The 20,914-nt window shown below is 46.5% G+C and overlaps 1 protein-coding gene across 3 annotated transcripts in view; it reads right to left on the bottom strand.

Annotated features, from left to right (window-relative positions):
* The window catches only part of JARID2 (jumonji and AT-rich interaction domain containing 2), a 228,191-nt gene extending 207,547 nt beyond the window's left edge, over positions 1–20,644 (bottom strand). Inside the window, exons 1-2 of one of the 3 annotated variants that reach the window (XM_031435169.2) lie at positions 20,497–20,644; positions 19,518–19,721 (exon numbers count right to left, since the gene is read on the bottom strand). In XM_031435169.2, the coding sequence (XP_031291029.2) occupies positions 19,518–19,562 (45 nt within the window). In that variant the 5' untranslated portion in view covers positions 19,563–19,721; positions 20,497–20,644. Of the gene's footprint in view, positions 1–17,211; positions 17,341–19,517; positions 19,722–19,993; positions 20,115–20,496 lie in introns of those variants that run through there. The other 2 variants (XM_064476215.1, XM_064476214.1) reach the window with 2 other exon arrangements.
* Between the last annotated feature and the right edge of the window lie 270 nt (positions 20,645–20,914).

Genomic DNA, 20,914 nt, shown 5'->3' with positions numbered 1-20,914 from the left:
GCAAATGACCTTTTTAGTTTCTATTAGCGACAGCAAGATAACCAACAAGTCAACAGGAGTTAGAGCTGAAAGCAGATGAGCTTTTCTGTTGTGCTGTTAAAGCTTTCATGCAGGAAAAATCCAGCTACGCCCTTATGAAAAGCTAATTCGGGTCAAAAAGGCCACCTGAGAGGGTTTGGAGGTTTTGGTTTAAATTTCTGCATCCAGTGATGGAGACGGGCTTTCAAGAGCAGGGAGTGCACCACCCCTTTGCACAATGTCCAGTGAGCAGAGAAGCAGTTTCATAAGCAGGGCATTCATTTTCACCCTCCATCCTCCACTCTCCAAGGTGGGGAGGAGTCCACATTGACACTGTGGCCAGAGTAAAAACGACTGATTCCCCCTCTGCCACTCTGGGGTTAAGACTAGAAGTTCTGCCCCCTTAACATGCCGGGAGGCTGTGTGAATCTGCAATCTGCGGAACCACTTTCCTCATGTGAACCCTCGGATGAATGGTGCTTACTTCCAGGGCTCCACATGGCCCCGCCACATCCTCGGAATGTAGGGAAAACACACAGCGCTCTGCAGATCAGCAGGCATATAGCCTGGCATCCTTCTGTCCCATCCAGATGGACGTACAGTAACAAAGAACTGTCAGACTGACAGCCGGGAGGGCCTAGTAAGGTCCTCAATAATGAAATACAGGTGAAATCTCCTTCCTACATCACAGCAGATTTTGAAGGCAGGAGAGCCAATGAAATGCTCTCTCATAAAGACTAACAGCAGGGGCTGAAACAACCAACCAGAAAACTCACCAGAAACAGCACATTCATTCTTAGTATTCCAACTGTGTCCACATCTTACTGCCATTTGAAACCCAACTCTAAGAACAAAGTTCTACCTGGACTATTTCACAACTGGTGCCCTTCCAGGGGGCAGTTCCCTCCTCCGTTTACAGCCAGCTGCCTAGGATTCGGGCACTCCCCTTCTAGTTGCTGGCATCCCTGGGCCTTTTGCTTCCCCTGAAGCAGATCTCAATTTCTGAACCTCCGCGTGGGAAAAGGAAAGGCACTCAGGGTTCTGTATCTGATGCTAGTGAGCTGTTCACCTAAGACTCTTTGCTGGGTGGGTGGAGAGCGCTGAGGTCAGGAGAACGACACTCCGGGAAGCCCAGGCTCTCCACACACTGTTAATGTTCAGGGTTGAGCTCACCATCTCTCCCCACAGCCGAAGGAGAACAATTTAACTGTTTGCCATCCAGCACGTTGTGATGTGTCAGCATTAGTCCAAACCCTGCATCACAGCAGGCGTAGAAAGCCACACTGCGGTGCAGGCAGAAGGGAACACGGTTACACCCATCAGCACCTAGCTTTGCTCTGGGAGGCCATCCCATCCCACCGTACAGTGCAGAACACTGCGGCCCAGGGATCTGCCAGGGCACTCAGCGAGCCAGGGGCATCTAGAGCAGTGTCCTAGGAGGCAGGCAACAACCGAGGGTCGCCGGGGAACGTGTGATGACGTATGTACGTACGTACGTGTACACACACACACACACAGGCTCAGATACGGATTCAGGAAACTGTTTTAAAACAAACCAACACAAGAACACGTTTTTGCCTCAAAAGACTCAATAAAAGCATAAGGGGCTTTGATAAAAGATTCCTAAAGCCAAAATACATAGCACACACCCCAGCCAGGAGAAACAGGTGGGGGCAACGCGGTTCCTGAAGGCAACCAAGCACTCTGGCCCAGGAAACTGCCATTTCCTTCTGAGGCCCCGCCAAGTCCTTCCCCCCAGGGGCAGAGGATGTGGACCTCACTGTTTTCCATTTTCTTTTTCACTGCTGCCGTTCCAGGGTGAGAGCGATGGTCGGTGGGCGGGGCTGTGGTAAAAAAAACCTAGACTGGTACCCGAATTTGCTCTCTGATGGAAGTTCAGTGTGAAAGTTAAAATATGCTTGTCGGCGACCCCCCTCTCCCCTCAGAAGAGCTCTTTTAAAGGGAGGACACACCAGGATCCCAAAACTCTGCTTAATCAGCACAAATACCACATGGGACTCATCGAACCCCACTTGTCCCCTTGGGCTCCAGACACTTCATGGGGTAAAACGTAGAGACATAAAGGAATGAAGGAGAGCGTATGTGACAGTTATTTGAGATAGAGCTGATCAGTATTGACCTTTAATTTGGAGACCTGAGCCTCGTGCCATCTTTTTTATAATATGGGAGAGCACTGTGGGACCTTTCCAGCTGGGAGGAAAGAAGTACCATTATTCATTCCCGTTGGCTCAGAGACCTGACAAGCTCTGCTTCTAAAACCTGTACAGACTGGCCACCACCAGTGCCCTCCAACTCCACGAGGCATGACGAATTTCAGAGAGATCCCTGAGCTGAGAAGGGGGGTAAAAATCTATCATGTTAAAATGAAAGGGGCAATTATTATACACTACCCTGTGAAACACCATGGACGCAGGTCCCAAAAGGGACTGGACATGGTACCATGGCTACACCAGGTCCCTGGGGAAGGGGGTCAGCATCCACTGAGGAACCCTGCAGCAACACCCCTAACTGGCTGGAGAGTGAACTGTACAGTGAGTTTTTCTGTAGCCAAGAACTTCTGCACCCAGAGGGAGAAATAAGGGCAATTCCCAAAGCAGTATCATTTCGCAAAATAAATCCCACAGAGCTGGACCTGCTGACAGTCCTATACCTATTTGCAGGGAGGAGGATTATTAAGGCTTTAAAATTCAATTACAATTAAGGGACTCTAAAATAACAGTGGGGGAAAAAAAAGACTGTAAACCTAAGTTTGAGATGTAGAACTAAAGGGACATGAATTCAGCACCCCCACCTTGCCCAAAAGAGGGTCAGTCCCACAGCACAGACTGGAGCAAGTGACTGTCAAAGACAAGAGCTGGGCTAGATCCGGCCAACATTACAAGGACAACCAACTGGTCCTGTCCCTTAGTCTTGTGCTTTTAAAGGGCCGTCGATGTGCCAACTATTTTAAAGCTCCAACACACTAATTCTGTAAACAATAATGGCTACAGCCTGCACACTGCGCACTGGAATGGATTCCTCAACTTGGCCTCATCACTTATGCAGCTGATGAAACAAACACTGACAGCTTTTTTGCATTTGTAAAGGCCCCACAGCAGCTGTGGTGATCCCACCATAGAGCAATGAATTAAGCCTGAAACCCAGCTGGGTCTGAACAGAAGCCTTTTTTGCACAATACAGCAAGACTATCATTGTTAACCTAGGCATTATTGGGAAATATTCTGCATTACATTATAGGGCAGTTCTAACTCAATTCTTAAAATTAGCTCTAATAAGCAATTTTAGTAGGCGGGATGTGGCATTTGCTTTTGAAATGGCACAAGTATGTGCAGAGGTTATAGGTACACCACACAAAGGCGGCCTGGCAGAACAGAACACAGATTTCCAGTTAAACAATGCAAAGTTTAAAATAGTAACTCCTTCTTAGATATTCATGCATGCACACACACACACAAACACACACACACACTCTCACACACACTCACACCTACCTTCTAAATTTAAGTGGGTATCTCATCTTGAAAATTCTTGGGTATTCAACCACATACTGAGAAAAGAGTGAATACAGCCGTCTGCCAGGGGTCCCCTTAACGAAAGGCAAATCAGTGACCAGAGCACAAGAGTCAATCCGGAACCGAGTGTTGTACCAGAAAAACCACGGAGTATGAAAAAGCAGGATTAAATCCATTACCAGGAAATTTCTTGACACTGAACTTGAGCACTACATAATAAATAAAATCCCTAAACATTAAGACGCTGTTCTTTGGCTTCCCATCACCAGGAACCTTGAGGAAAAGCCCGGACACCCACACCAAGTCATCACCCCTAGAGAATCAGGACCTGCCCAGTCCACATCTCCAAATGCTCCCAGCACCCCTGGGTAACAGGACTTCCTCAAGCCCCCACCATCCCACCTCTCTTCTGTTGCATCATACTTGCAAAGGAGCAAAAAGTGCCTGATTCAAATAGGGAATCCATCTCACCAACAATTCCACACCGATTTGGGAAAAATAAATCTGGCAAAAATCAGAAATATCAATAGAAAACATGCCCCATCCCTCTCCCTTAAAAGAACCCCCGTTTCTCAAAGGACTCCATTAGGAGGGCCTTTTTTAAAAAAATTTTTAAGCATTTTTCACTTGGGTAAAAAGCAGACCTGGAAGGAGCAAGAAAATCCAGCAGAATCTGTAGGTCAACAGCAGTTCTACTCCTTGTCAACACTGGTAACGAGGACAAAACCAAAGGGAAGGCAGGAAAACTGCTCCTCGGTGCTGCTCTGCTCCCAGAGAGTGGCCAGGGTTTTTAACCTACCCCATCCTCCCAAACCTCTATCTGGTAAGTGCTATGAAAAGACACACCTGAAGGCCCGGAATGACAACCCAGAACACCTGGGCCCCCTCAAAAAGCCCATCAGCTATGATGAAATTCCAAGCTCCACCATCTTCTCACACCTAACTAAGCACACGTTCAGAGCTTGCAGAGGGGGAGAGGAAATGAGACCACTGCTGGCCACCCACACACGGGGAGAAGTGGCAGTCAGGCAGTGAGGGAAACAAGAAGCCCAGGCCCCAAGGGCAAAGCAGCTGCCTAGAAGGAGAGGGTCCCCAATGCAGCACCCTGCTGAACAGAACACAGGATGCTCAGGGACCAGGCTTGGAGAACAGCTTAGCAGGTTAGTCAAAGAGCAGTAAATAAACGTAGTCATAATCGAGATGTGCACGCCTGTCTAATATGATACTCCCAGAGAAACGCAAGCAGCATCCACACAAAGACTTGGACACAAATGTTCACAGCAGCATTATTCACAAGTGCCGAGAAGCAGGAACAACCCAAATGTCCATCAGCTGATGGACACGTGAGCCAAGTATGGTGCCTCCATCCAATGAAGTATTATTCGGCCATAAAAAGGAACTGAGTCCTGATTCAAGCTACAGCATAAAGGAACCTTGAAAACACTACGCTGAGTGAAAGAAGCCAGTCACAAAATGCCCTGTATCGTATGATTCGGTTTACATAAAATGTCCAGAAAGGCAAATCCAGAGAGACAGAAAGTAGATGAGTGGTTTGCCAGAGATTGGGAAAACTGGGATGAGATGTGGAGTGACTGCCAAAGAGGTATAGAGTTCCTTTTGGGGGTGCTGAAAAGGTTCTAAAATTGATTGTGGTGATGGTTGCATAACTCCAAATATACTAAAAACCACTGAACTGTTAAGGAAAGGGAAAAAAAAATCGCATTCGCTTCCAAAAACCACTCAGGGAAGACTGAGATGCCGAGGATGCCTTTTGTCTTGAACCTCCAGTGGAACGCCAGAAGAAACATAGTTGAAGAACTGCCAAAAGAATTGGAATAAGTTGGGGATATAAGAGTTTTAAAAAAAGAAAGGCTAAAAGGGGCTGACACTTTGCTAAAGATGCAGCAGCCAAGGCAGCTACGTATGCCAAGAATATATACATACATATATATCTGCACACTGGAGTTAGACTGCTAAGTGTGACGAGGGACAACTTTCATCTCCCAAAAAGTAAAAACTGCAACTGGAGGCTTCCTATTCCCCTGTCGCTATGTTGTGGGCCTTAATTAAGAGCATGACAGCCTACTATTTAAATATATTTATCCAAAGTCAGTGCCTACTCAGGCAAGTCCCTTAAATTAGTTTTAAAACCATCTTTGGATTCGTAAACTGGGTATGAAGCAGTTACAGAGGAGAAACTCCAAAAGTACATTTGGTATCACCTATCAGCCTTAGAAATCTTTCAACACTCAGCAAGGAGGATCCTGTGCCGTTGTCCATAGGAACAAAAGGATCCCAGGCCTCCCCTGGACCATTTATAAAGCCTGTCCAGAGAAACAAGCAGTTAGGACTGGGCAAGGTGTTCCGTCCTTTACTGAGATGACCTTCGTGTACAGAGTAAAAGGACTCCTATTACAATAGGTACCATGAAGGTCTTCATTTGTATTAAACAACTGTAAGCAAACAATGTTCAGCTGTAAAAGCTTTTGCAAGTCAAAGATAATGGCCTTCCTTGGTAAACTGACTGTTCTTTATAATCATCATTATTTATACTCCCAAGAGGCTTTGCCTACTGCTCCAATAAATTCTGGAAGGAAATAACATGACAACTTCAGCTAGTCTTATGTTAGAAAGAAAGGAAAAAAGGTAGAAAATGGACCTTTCCATTCTTCCAGTGGTTACCTGGAGCAGGGAGCAGAATTAGAAGAGGGAAAAACCACTTTTCAGCTTCAGATACTACCAAGTCAGACCCACCCCCTCTCCCCTCATGTTTTAGCTTACCAGAGCCAAAACAAAACCCATTTTAATAGCATCTTTAGAGTTTTGATTTATCACAAGCACAAGAGAGCAGGCTTCTTGCAGTTCCTATTTGTTATCAGGGGTTTCCGCGGGACTAAATGATGGTATTTATACTGAGCTGGGGGGAAAACAGTCCAGGAGGAAGGAACAAGTATTCCCTCTTCAACCAGGAGACGTGGCCTGTGGCTCGGATTATGCCCAGAGCCCAGAGTCTGGAACAATCAGGCAGGCCAAGTGTGTTCTTCACTTAAAGGAGGTTTCCTTTCACTCTGTCAGCCACCTTTCAGATTTCAGCGAAGTTTAAACCACAATGGTTTGGAATCCTAACAGTAGTTGTAAGGATTACGATACAAAATGAGAATTTCAAAACATTTTTAAAGACACAGAATGCAGGATCATGCAACAACACCTACCAGCCGCTACCCCAAAGAAGTTCATTTATTAAATCCAGACCCTCCCTGGCCCCCTGCACAGCAGAAAAAGGTGAGAGAGACTGCACTGGCATTTAAATACAAATCTGATTTCTGCCATTCAAGGATGTGATCACCACTGGGGATTACTTTGATGTATCTCTGAAATTCTTCCAGATTAAAAGTTCTGTCAGGGTGTCGATACCATTATCACTTTAAAAAACCTTGCCTTTAATTAAAGTTTTAGGTCAAGTTTTCAGAGCTAAAACAAAAAGCTACTCAGCCCAAACACTGCTGGGTTGAGAAGGACAAATGCTCGCAGCCCATATTTTAATTTATTTTATTTTACTTTTTTGTGTGTAGGGGAGGGAAGTAATTAGATTTATTTATTTTTTTTTAGAGGAGGTACTGGGGATTGAACCTAGGACCTCGTGCCTGCTAAGCATGCACTCTACCACTTTGAGCTGTACTCTCTCCCCTTGCTGCCCATATTTTAATCTAGTTGTCACTCCGGGGATTTAGAAAGTGAACTTCAGTCAGATCAAAGCAAAAATTGTTTGCTCCCGGGATGACTGCTCATTATGGCTTTCAATCCTTTTCGGAATGAGGTGTGGTATATACACGGAAACATATCAAATAAACCCCCTCTCAAAAAATTGTAACTAAGTCCAAGTCCCAGTAGAAAAAGCTGCGGAGTGGATGGAACGGAATGTCACACAGAACTACTACAGTAACGAGGCTCCTTAGTGAGACTGTTTCCTTGGTCCCCATCAAACCCTCTCAAATGCACAGGAGTGAGCTCTTTACAGAGCCCCACCAAATGTTTCATCATTTTCAAATGATTAAGAAACAAGGCTGACTGTCTGGCATCTATCAAAGGATCATCAGTTTGGAAAGGAGTCACGTGGCAAGTGCAGACAGAGGACCCAGTCCTGTGGCCCAGCGGCAGATAAACAGCTCCGCAGGTTAACACAACCCCAGCCTTTCAAGGCAGGTGGAAGCCATGTGCTACCAATGTAACCAGGACTCCAGACCACGGCTCCTCGAGATCCCGTTGCCTCTTTCCTCCTCCAACATCAAGACATTATTACAAGCTGAAAATAGAACACACGAAGCTTTCATGTGAAAGAATGGAAAGGGAGGCAACTTATGGGTAAAAACAATAAACCTTTTAGTCCTACCTCATCTCTAAAGGGACATCTTGTCTGGGGAATGAAAAGGAAGGCGAGGAAGTTTATGCAAAAGTATTCTTAAATACCAAAAAGTAATGCTGCTTCCTAGTAGCTCTGTGAGACCGCCTCATTCTCACAGGTGGGGAGGGAGGATGGCAAAAAATTCATCTGAATGATCAAAAGATGTGTCTGATGTAAATATCGAACTGCGGTTTTCCCATAAAGTTGGGGGAGGGAGGAAGGCAAGCCTCGGTGACAAGAGTGCTAAGCACCTATATTAGCTTCATCTCTATCCTCTTCCTCAGACACCCGGAGAGGCTGCAATCAATCAGCAAGGATGACCCAGAAACAGGGTTCCCTCTTTAACTCTGAGGCTGGAAAGTTAAAGCCACAAAGACCTGCAGACTTAAGAATAACATGGTCTCGACAGTTTATAAAGCACTTCACATGTTAACATCCGATTCTGCCTCCCCCAAAATGACCTTGAGAGGCCAATAAATGAAGGTATAATTCTCCCCACTTTACAGATGAAGAAACCAAGACTCACGGAGGTAGGAGATTTATCCAAGGTCACCCCCCTCTTCCCAGTGTCAACTGTAAATTCTGAGGACAAGGACAATGTCATATTTTCTAATGCTTAACAGTCTGAGCATGGTAAGCAACCAGAATATACCAGCTATCTTTAACTGAAACATCTCCCAAGCCAGAGCCCAATGGGACCTTTGTAACCATACAAAGCCCACCTCACAAACAAGGCTGAAATCACTTATGAAAACAATGCAATTCTACGTCACCTTAAAGTTACGTCATGTCCTCACAAAAAAAGCATTTCATAAATATGAACTATGCAGTTGTACAATTCTAGACTCTCTTCTTCCTTCACTGCTACAGTCGTCCTAATAACACATTGTGTTCTCAGAGCAATTTTGTTTTACAAAGTGCTTTCCCATATCTTATCTCATTTAGTTCTAATGCCCTGAGAGAGGACAAGGAAAGGAAATAGAAACTTAAATAAAACCCAACTGACATCTTTATTACTTGTTACAAGTGCCTGTATTGGTTTTTAAAAGCCAGCAAACAAACAAACCCGCTGGCACTACCTGGGGGACCGTAAATTAGTACAGCCTTTCTCCTAGAAAGCCACGTAAGAGGGATCTGAACGTAAACACGGGCACTTGTGAGTCAGTAATTCCACTTGGAGGAATTTGGAATTAAGGGCAAAAGGATATAGGATACCGGAAAAGCTCACTGCACACATCATTTTGGACAACAGCCCCCAAACTGTGAAAAACCCATCAAGAACACGCAAACTGTGGTACAGATCGACCGAGTGCCCAACAGCCATTAAAAATAATGATGCAGAATCATGTGTTTTGATCACTGAGATGAGATATAAATACAAAAAGCGTGGAACAGAACATCACTTGTGAGTGTGAGCCCACACGTAAAATGACGTTCCTATAACTTTGGGAGTGCCCCGCAGGTAACTGCAGTAGTTCATAAAGCGAAAAAGTCATTTTCAAAGGGGGACAAACACTACTGGCCTAATCAGGTATGGGGATTACACATGGATTTTATTTTTCCATGAAAATGAATCAGTTATTGCAGTTAACATGGATAACTGAGGATTCACCTGGCAAGAGGCAGCATCTCTGAAAGACCGCTCCAAAGGCAGTACCCGGATGGCCCTCCACTGTATCAGGGGCTGGGTTTCACACCCCGGATGTGTCACTGACAAAATGTGCAACCTCTGTTACTAGATGCCTCAGGTTTCCTCAGCTATGAAATTCTCTGATCAGTGAAGTTTCACCCTTTCCCAGTAGGTCTTTACCAATTCCCTCCCACTACTGGGTAGGATCTGAAATACTCCAAAAGCTTCAACTCAACCATGTGATAGCATAAAATTCAGCCTCTACTTCTGTGGGGTTAACAGGGTGGGAGGCACGTAAATGCTAATTCCAGCACCTAGAAGTGGGTGTGAGGACTCCAGCCCTCAGAGAGAAGGGGCCTGGCTCTGCCCGACTGGGGAAGGGGGTGACAGGCCATCCAGCTAGGCCTCAGAGAGGTCGGGTGTGCTCCGCAGGCAATCCCCTGAGCAAGGTGAGGAACCAGGATGTGCAAAGGCCAGGAGACTGGGCTCAGCTAAAGCAGACAGGGTGGCCAGAAGCTCAAGGCAGAGCAAAGCCTTTGTACGTGGTGCTGAGGACAGACAGTTTAGACTTGATGCACTGCAGGATGATGATCATCGGATTTCCAAGTTCAAGGTGATCATTGCTCTAAGATCCAGGTTAAAAATCTGGGGAACCATCTCTGTGCACAGATTCAGTGCCACTCTGATCTCAATTCTCAATCTCTCCCTCTTTCTAATCCAGACATGTTCTGGATAATATAGAAAAGACTCAATCACCACCAGGGGGTAGGGGTGAGAAGAGATCATATCATTTTCTAACCTTTAAAGCTTTGTTCTATATTCCAAAATGGACTTTAGAAGATCCGTCACTAGTGGGGAGGGTATAGCTCAAGTGGTAGAGAGCATGCTTAGCATGCATGAGTTCCTGGGTTCAAGCCCCAGTACCTTCTCTAAAAATAAATAAACCTAATTACCTTCCCCCTACTAAAATAAAAAATTTTTTAATATAAAAATTTCATTTATTTCCAAGTCAGGTGGGAAGGACAGACCTGATGTCTCCAGGTTGGTGATTTCCAACTGTGTAACAGTACCTTCTTGAGCAGCTGTGCATAGTATGCAGTTTACCAAGTGCTTTCACATCAAAAACCTCAGACCCTCCCAGCAAGAAGCCTGTGAGGTGCACGGAACAAGTTTTCCAAGTGAGGAAGCAGCTCAGCGAGGTTACGTTGCTTGCCCAGGGTCACACAGCCAGTGTCATGAAGGGCTCAACTCCGAGCTCAGCTTGTATTCCCAATCTTGTCCATTGTGAATGCAGAAGTGCCCTACCTATTTAAATCAAGCCTGCCCCAATCTGAGGCATTTCATTCCTGAAGCCCACATACTAGCGGTAAGACATACACAAAGCACAAAACACTCCACATTTTAATAAGATCCACATCCAACTGCTGCTTAACAGAATAAGCATTCATTCAGCTCCCTTTCCCCAAACCTAGGGAAGGAATAAATGCAAGAAACACATGCTCAGCCCTAATCCCTTCTCATTTCCTCCTGGCACCTGTTTCTGCCCCCACAGGCACCAAACACTTTTAACAGCTGAAAGAAATGAGAACCAAGAGATAACACACACAATCACTGCAGACCAAGCCCTAACCCAAATCAGGGTTGGGAAATAACAGAGAAAGAGCCACCCAGATTTAAAAAGACAGCAATAAAACAGGGCGCCAGAAAGTCTCCCACACTCCCTTGTGTGATCCAGTCACTAGATCCTGGGCTGCTGTCACCATAAACCAGAGGGTCTCCCGATGCAAAACTGATGCACAAAACTCACTCCTCTCACCCCTCCCCACCCCGTCCACCCAAAAAATGTTGTTGGAAAAGAAATCCTCGTTGTACCGGAGGAAACGTGTGAGAGAAGAGCTGTACTGGGAGTACCGAGGGGCCAAATCTGTGGCTATGAATTTGGTGAACCTTCTAGGATTCACGGTAACTGAACACCGCTGCTAGTGTTTCAGCGCTCACTGCCTTCCTCTTCATGGGTGGTGGAGCTTGACAGCCTTACAAAATTAGAACTTAAAATCCAATTTAGGCCTTCGAGGCCGCACCAGTTCTCAAAAGCAGCTCAAGAACTTCTGCCAGTAGAGCTCCCCTTTCTAAGGCCCTCAGACATCCCCTGAGTATGTGAGTAATTATGTATAATGTTCCCGTTACTCATGCTGCCTCATTAACATATCTGGGCAGCCTCTGTTTACCACCTGGCCCGGACCCTGGTGAGATTTGAGGGCAAATGATTATTTCCCTCAGCGCCCCATGGTCCCCTATGCAGCAAAAGTCAGGGGCAACAACACAAGTGCCAGAAAAAGCCTCGAAGCCCTGCAAAGTCAAATGTGCTAACGTGGCCCAGGCCAGCCCTCAGGCACTCAGAGAGGGAGGGGTGGGGACACTTATAAAACACAGAGTACAAACCAGCCAGTTTCAAAGGCAACGGGGACCTCAGTGCTTTTTCCAATGAGGACCCAAGGAGACAGGCAGCTGGGGATAAGGGGGTAGCTCCCCCAACTGGTGTTTAAAAAAACAAACATGCATCTGAGACCAAAAATGCCTTAACATCCCCCCCCCCGACTTTCTCAAGCAAAATATCCTAACGAAAGGCTGCCAAGAGCCCTTGTTACAACCTTTTTCCCCTTTTCAAGGCTACTCTCATCATTCCTTTTACCTCTAGTTCATCTGGACTGAAAACTGGAGAGGAGACGCAGCCTTTAACTCACTGGCCAGACTCAACTTGCCTCAGTTTTCCCTTCAGTAAAATGGACTCAACAGCCTCTTTCTCTCGTGTGAACTCACTAAGGAAACAGTAACTGAGTGGTCGGTTCAGAACCGACCATGTCTTCTTCCCCCGAAGATGCTTTCAGCAGGGATGGGTGGGTGCTAGGCAGGGTCACCAAGAGTGTTTCCCACAATCCAAGCTCTTCTGGCACATTTCTGCAAATGGCAAAGAGGACCCAGGAGACATGGGCCACCTCCTCACAAGAGCAGTAAAACCTGTGACAAGACAGACTGGTGGAAGAAGACAGAAAGCCAGAGACCCAGGGCTGTAGTCCAGCCGCCCACTCAGGTGTGGCCCTCTGGGACAGGATCGATATCTGTAAAACATGGGCCCTTTCCCATCCCACACATCCTGACTAAGAGACCAAGAGAGACAAAAGCCATCTGCAAGAGGTGACAGGGCAGTAGTCTTGGAAGCAGGCCAGGTCATTCGACCAGGAGCAAAAGAGTATCAGGCCAGAGCTGCCACTTCCGACTTCCCACAAGGTTCAGCTCCACTTTTAATTTTATTCTGAATCAGAAATGAATGAAAACCCCTTAAAAGTGTGAAGCTGCCAGAAGGCTATAGGGTTTTCTGAAGTTCCTAGAAAAGATTAAACCCTAAAAGGCTAAGAAAAATCTCACATTGTCTACCAAAAAGGATACAAATAGCTATACTACAGCACAGCTTGAGAAAACCAGTCATCACAGTTCCTACCAGCCTGGAAGGAAAGGAGCCTGCGATGATGAGACAAGTGTGGAAAAGGCTTTGCGGACAAAGGGGACGAAGTCTGGGGCCTGGAAAAGGAATTGAGGAGGCTTGCGGAGGGGAGGCCAGTCAGAGGAATGAAAGAACAGTTACCTCGGAGATGGAAAGAAACAAAAGGTAACTGATTCACAAGGACGAAACAGATTCGACATGTCTCATTTCCATTAACAGGTAAGCTTAAGGATTTAAAATGAGAACAGACCTTCAGCAGTATCTCCTAAATAAGATAAAATAATTAAAGTTGCTGGATTACAAGAAATGAGCCTCTGAACTCCACATAAATGTGTAAAATCACTAATCTTTCTGCTCCCACCATCCTGAGAATGACTCAATTGTTTTTACCTCTAAAAGTAATACAAATTACCTCGGTAGGGCCACTCTAAACTGATCAGAATTTTATCTGTGCTACCTGGCATGAACTAGATAAGGAAGCACATATTTGGGGATTAAGGCTAAATACAATGGAAGTACTCTTATCAGAGATGATAGGGACCCAAAGCTGGTTAGCTAATGTAAACTTTATAGGTGGGAAACCTTAAAAAAAAAAAAAGAAAAGAAAACTATCTAGATAGATAAACAGAAGTAGATTATATACATATGCAATGAACACATGAACTTACTTTCAGTTACAGATAGATAGATTTGAGAATTCCGGTGTTCCACGTTACTGTTTTGTTTGCTGCGTTACTGTTTTGTTTGCTGCGTTACTGTTTTGTTTGCTGCGAAGGGAGTTTGGCCACAAAGCTCAGTTCTTAACACTTGCAAAGCAATGTGTGAGCAGAATCCTTACAGATTTTCCCCAAGTCTTTTAAAATTCTAGCCCACATCTAATTGAACAGCCTCATTTTTTCAGTACTTCACTTTTACCAAGGGTTCCCAAACATTCAGCCTAAAGTTTTCAGAGAAACCAACTCTTTTCACACTCTTTCAAAGGTTTACATAATATTTAACTGAAATTGCAGTAAGTCTAACTGGAATAACCAGATTTGGGAACAAACAACTGACACTTGGCAAGCCTTCTATCTGGGCAGGAGCCAAAGGGGGCAGAGGCACACACTCCCCAGGCCTGCCCACTGGCCAGGAGCTTCGTGCTGGGGTCGGTATCACAGCCAGGACATTCTGCAGCCAGGAGAACCGGGTAGATGAAAGGTGACCAGGAGCTGTTACTGTAAACCTGGGGGAGACTCAGACGTGGACTAGTAACATTAGGAGGATTAGAACAATGCAATGAGAATTCCAAAAACCAAATTTCTTTGACTGCAAAACTTTCTAACCATTCGGATAAAAATGTCAGGAGTCTAGGTCCTCAGACCGTCATGATCAAGGGCAAACCTTAAAAATAGTCCAGCTTTTCAGTATCCACTCATGATTTGTTAAAAATTCCCAAACTACAAAAGTGTGCATCTACAAAAAAACAAACAAAAAAACACCTCAAAATTCATCTACCCAAAAAAAACCCTATAAAACAAACAAAAAAAAAAACAATGCCTACAGCTAACAGCAAACTTTGATCCATACTGTCCTGGCTACATCAGCTCCATACTATATAAAACACTGCCAGCATAACCACTCTCAACTTTCAAAATTCACTCTGGAATCTAAGCGCTTGCCTGAGCATTTCATGTCATTTTTCCAGATCCAAATTATCAATTCATTGCGGCTCACTTTTACCCAAGTCACACAGGTTTTGAGTGACCTGCTCCATCCTTATTTTTCCATTACCCCTGCTATTTTTGGTGTGCAATTTTGCAGAACTTGAAGTGTTTCACCAATGCAGACACCATGCTACATTAGATACACCTCTAGTTGCAGTCGGCCCTGTCCACTAGGATAGCTACCAGCCTTTCGTAGCTCTTGCACTTTTGAAATGACTCGTCCAAAATGAGTTGCCCTGCAAGGTAAAAAAAAAAAATACACCAGATTTCAAAGACCTAAGATGAAAAAAATGTAAAATACCTTAACAATTTTTGAATTGATTATATGGTAAAATGATGTTTTTAATACACTGGGTTAAATAAAAGTATGACTAAATTTTTGAAAATCCAGGTTAGCTTTTACCAAGTGTTTTAATATACCAGGCTTAATATGGCTTTCCCATGTCGTCTTTGAAAGGAAAAAAAGACAGAAAATGATTCTATTTTGAATCTAAGAGACATCAGTGATATACTCCAAGAGTTCTTCTTTCTGAAAGTTTAAATAACCTTTGGAGCAAAATATATGTTAAGATTAACACTGGAGTTATTTCAGAGTCAATAGCCCTCAGCCCAGCAACAGGAACTGGTCTGACCTACTAAGACAGAGGGAACAGCCATTATACCATCCAAGTACCAAATAATTCTAGCTGGCTATTTGGGCCAAAGGCAACGGGGGACACACAAATCAGATACTTGTATATGGTGAAGTAGTAACCCAGGTAGTAATAACTCAAATTGGATAATTTTTAAGCATGATCTTTTTCCTTTTAAATTTCAGTGACGCACCTCAGACTTGACAGTATTCCTTCCATAATCTCTCCAGACAGTGACAGTTGCTAAACTGTCTCTACTCTAGACTTGCGTGACAAAAGAGAAAAAGTTTCTTCCACTACTAGAGACAGGAAGAAAGCCACGTGAACAACTCAGAAAAGGAAAAATGTAGCCATTAAATAAGGTGTACTTTTCCCCCAGAACTGTAAAATAACCCAATTAGGTGTAAAATGGGGAGGGGGCTGGTGCTCATAAATCCTATCAGTACATTTTGGGGTGGTTCTGTTTTTTTCTTTACAGTTTTATGTAATTCTAGTAAATCCTGTTTTTGAATCTTGTAACAAACTTTTCAGTTTTTCCAATCATAGTGCACTTTCAAATCAGAAAATTAGATACTTAAAACTTACAGCCTGCTGGTACAAATTCTGCTTGAGCAGTCCCAGAAATCAAACTGGTAATTTGTTTGCGTGCTAACTGCATGAATCTTATCTTCACACGGCAGAGATTTTTTATTTCAAACTCATACGTGCTATAAAGCATCAAAGATCAAATGGGTTTGAAGCCTGGGTATCATATCTGCTATTCTCCATAGGAATAATCAACCAGTGGAGTGACATAAATGGCACAAAATAACCATAGAGCAAAACATGCAACTGTTTTTATTGTCCAAGTGGATTGGGGTTTTGAAAGGCAAATGTTTTCAGTTATTTAAGGTATTGTAGTGGGAGTCGTGCCCGGCAATTAAGACAGGATTACATCGCAATTTATGAGCTTCTCAAGGACGTCATTTAATATGAAATATAACAATCATTCCTCCCAAAGCCTGCCATCTACAATCCCACCCCCAAACTCTGCTTTGCTAAGGCAATAAACTAAACGGCAACGCGGCAGGCATCAAAAGCTTTTGAGACCAACTGTAGGAAATGTGCTGCCTTCACCAGCTCAAGTAATAATTCCACCTTACGTAGATGGCAGTTTTACATCTTTCACGCACATTATCTCACGCACGTGAACTCAGATAAACTGAAGTGGCAAAGGCAGGTATTACTTTTTCTATTTTACAGAAGAGTAAATAGACTCAGATTTCGAGTCTCTTTATTTTCCGGTTCAGAAGAACTAAGCCCAAAACACCTTAGACTTACAGTCCAGTGCTCTTCCAAGCACAAGTATCAGTGAGAAGTCTTCCTTCGTCTGGCCCCTCAAAATACTCCATAAGCCTAGAGCTGGCACAGCGAAGAAGTGCCACCCTGCTGTTTCAAGGCTTCCAGAAAGAGTAACATTTGACGCTGGGCAGCATCACCCTGAAAGGCATCCCGCCACATCCTGCGGAGACACCCTACACACGACTTAAAGTGACATGGTAACCAAATCCACAACATGGTCCTCTTACAAAGCCAAGCTTCCCTGAATGAAGTTTCCTTGCTTTTCAAAAGCGTTAGTTGAGAGAACACGACCACCACCGCAGTAATGCCACACCATCAGCAGACCTGGAAACAGGAAGCGAAAACGTTGCCGCAGACAGGAGGCGTCTCCGCACTGCTCCCCACCCTCTAAATGGAATCGGAGCTGGGTCGGGGCCACTCCCTGGGGTACCAGAGGCTCCCAGCGCTCACCTGAGGGGAAGCGCGGCGTGTCAAGGCGGAAGGCCGACGCCGGTCGCATCCTCCTCCTCCTTTTCCTCCTCCTCCCACGCGGCAGCCCCCGCCTCCGCGCCGCTCCCTCCGCCCCCGCAGCCCCGCCGCGCTGGAACCTCCCGCCCGACTTTTGACGTCACGGAGGAGGAGGAGAAGGTTCCACCCGGGCCCGTCCCTTTGTGACGTCACAATGACAACAGAACGCGGCCGGAGCGGCCGGGAACCCGGAGCCGCGGGGGGCGGAGGGAGGGAGGGGAGGCCCGCGCGAGGCGGGGGAGGAACCGAGGGGCGGGGAGGGGGCGCGCTGACGTCTCGCCGGCTTAACCTGTTGCTCTCGGGCCCGCACTGGAGCCGGCGGGCAGGGCCGCGAGGAGCCGGCCGGGCCGCCGCCGCCATGCTCGGCCGTGCGCGCGCTGGGGGGCGCCCGCAGCAGTCGCGCGCTGCGCGCCCCCTCCCCGCCACGCCCCCGGCCCGCGCGCCGTGCCGCGCCGCCCCCTCCCCGGGCCGACCGGCCGCACCGCCCCCGCGCCCCACCCACCTACCCGCCTGCGGGCCCTAGCCGCCGGCCCCGAGCCCGGCCCGGAGCCTGCAGCCCGGAGCCCACAGCCCGCCCCCTACAGGCCGCACGCGGCCGCCCGGCCCGGCCTAGCCGGCACGACCCCCGCGCGCCCTCCCCTCTGCCGCCGGTTCGAGCACGTCCGGAACACGGGCTCGGCTCCCCGAGCGTTAACTCCTGCTCTGCCTCCCGCGGCCGCCGCCAGCAACTCGACACAATCCGCTGACCACCAGCAACAAAAAAATCCCACCCCATGCTGCTCTCCAACTTAGCGAGGACTGGGATGGGGTCAGGGACGGGGGCGGGGGTGGCTCTGGTCCAAGTTCTACCCCATTTGCTTTGTGGCTGCACCCGGATCGGAGGTGCCCCGGGAAGGCGTCCACGCTCCCAAGCAAGGTTGTCTCCAAGCAGTTTCCACAGCCCGAGTTTAAAGTAGTCCTTTGCATTCTCCCCAGCCCTCTGCAATGCGGATGTATTTTAATTCTTAAATTCTTTAGGGAACAGCTTTTTAAGTTGAGCTTGCTTATTTAACCTTGCATTTCTTTCATAGTTGAAGTTTACGTGTCTACATTAGAATCAGCCCTTTAAAAGAGGCATTCAGCTTTTCCATTAAATGTATTTTTTATAAAACCAGTGCCCCGAAGGTCATCTCCCATTACATACATCATATTGCTCCAAAAAGGAAAATATTAACACCAATTTGTCGTCTCGAGTCAAATGAAACTTTCTTATAACGTTGCATTATTCCTAATGTATGTTCATTTGGCCTTTTTTAAAATGAGTTCTTTGATTTAAAGTATGCAGCTAATCACCGATCACTCGAGTGCATATTTGGTTAATCCTCGGTCCCCACTCCCCTCCCTCCCCCCAAACTTAAAAAAAAAAAAGCCACCACACACAAAACAAAAACACTCCCCATGCCAATCAAAACGTAGCTGTACTATGCACAAAACAAAATTTAACTATTCCAAACCATTTAGATCTCTGAATAATCACCCAATTTCAGAAGCCCAGTTAACTGGGAGAAATTATTTGTAGTCACTTACATATGCATTCACATTCCTACTTAAAAACATTAGCTATATTGTATGTCTTTTTCTCCCTAAAACTGGAAACCATGGATTTTTAAACAAAACCGGTCCCATTATTAAAGTCAATCCCAACAAATGCATTCGCTGTAACACGATTCCCAACTGGTTTATGTTGCGAACCAAATAAGCCAAAACGACCACATACATTAAATTTGATGTACCAGTGCAAGGAACAAGATCGCCATAATCGGACCCTCGATTGCAACTTAAAGGTCTTCCAAAACACACGCGTTACACGATTTCCCAAATAACATTAATAATAATAATAACACAGGCTCATTTGCATGCAAAGTGCAATATGAGGCCAAATCCGCCCGAGAATGCAGTTTAGTTACATTACCGCAGCCCCTACCCTCCTGTGCTCCACCAAAATCCCTTGCCTTTCATCTGAAACTAGATTATGGTTGTGTCATTCGAGGTCAATTTATTCACTGGAGGTATCGCTACACCAATCTGTTTTTTCATCCCAACTAGGCAGACACGACTTTGCCTGAATAGCCTTCTTTCTGAAAAGAAAGAAACAGCCTTATCGGACGCTGTGTTTAAAACCCTTCAGCTGCAGAATTATCTATAAACTTGACATTCACAGCCATTGCTTAAAACTACAAGTCAAAGGATGTGTTGTTAGGAGCACTTACGTATTTCTTCTGAATGATATTCCTCTTGGGTCTTTCCTTGCTCATTCTGAGATCCAAATGCTGATTGCAAAAGGGGACAATTGCTTCATGAATTTAAAGCCGTCAGAAATTTGCAAAAAAATATCCCGGTGGTTTTTATTGTTGTTGGTGGTGGTTGATCTTGTAATCCGACTTTTCTTCCTCTTCCCCCAAAGCCTGATTCGCCTTGAAATAAATCCGAAATTGGGAAAGAAAAAAAAAAGCCAAAGACGAACGAAGCAAACAACAAAAAAAAATTCACTTTAGTAAAACACTCATAATGGAAAATTTCCCCCGAAACACACACACACACACAAAAAAAAAACCGACGCCCTTCACTCCCCCCCTTTTTCCTCCAAAAACTACATCCGCGAAACGTGAAGGTCCTTAGTGTCTGATCTGTAGTTACATCTTGGAAAAGAAAAGGGAAAGATAAATAAAAAAATGTTGGAAGTCACGTTTGTGCTGCAGCAGCAGTGAGAGCAGAAGAGTCAACTCCAGCGGCGGCGGCGGCGGCGGCGGCAGCACCACAGCGAGGGCTCGCCGAGTCTCTTTTTTCCAAGCCCCCTAACCAATGAGAGAGAGGCTATCCAGCCCAACTTTAAATGGACTCTGCTTTTATACAAGTTAGGGCTCCTCGGATAATTCCCCACCGGACGCTAGCCGAAAACTCCCACAGCTGAGCCACCAGGCGCCTGCCTACTCCGGCGCCGACCACCCCTGGCCCAGCCCAGAGGACTCTCGCAGCCCCACCGACGTGACACGCCAAGAGGCCTCGACTCACCCTTCCCGGGCTACCCCCCAGGCATCGCTCCCACGCCGAGCCTAGGAGTGGAATTGAGAGAGGCTCCCTAGCTCAATGCAAGGCACGCTCGGTCGCTCCACCTCACCCCCTTTCCCCAGCTTGCCGCTCACCCTACAGCCGCCACGCGCTAGCCCCCGCCACTGCCCTCATGTCTACCTGCAGCCGGGCTGCTGGGTGCCAGTGCCCCAGGACACCCGGCCTCGGGGAGAGCCGCCTATTCCCGGGGCACCTTAGAATGGTCCCCTTGATCTTCTGGAAGTTGTAGTCCCCCGACTACAAAATGGCTATGGCCACGGGATCTGGGAACTACAATTCCCAGCCTGCCGCGCAAGTCTGTCACTCAACTCCCCTCCCTCCACCCCGCCCCCTCCCCCTCCCCCTCGCCGGCCCTGCCAACAAACGCTTGGACGTGTCCCGCGTGTGACACTGCGAGAGGCTGGCTCGGGATTGGCCCGCGGAGCGTGTGGTCCGCGAGCGAGGAACTCCCCACGCCGGCCCGCCCCCGCCCCGCGGCCGCGGTCCCCCTCCCCCCGCGGCGGCCGGCCCCCTCCCCGCGCGCCCCGCCCCCACCCGC

This window comes from Camelus dromedarius, chromosome 19 (assembly GCF_036321535.1).
Source record: "Camelus dromedarius isolate mCamDro1 chromosome 19, mCamDro1.pat, whole genome shotgun sequence".
NCBI lineage: Eukaryota > Metazoa > Chordata > Mammalia > Artiodactyla > Camelidae > Camelus > Camelus dromedarius.
Note: the sequence above shows the minus strand (reverse complement) of the source record. Positions and strands in the feature narration are given on the sequence as shown.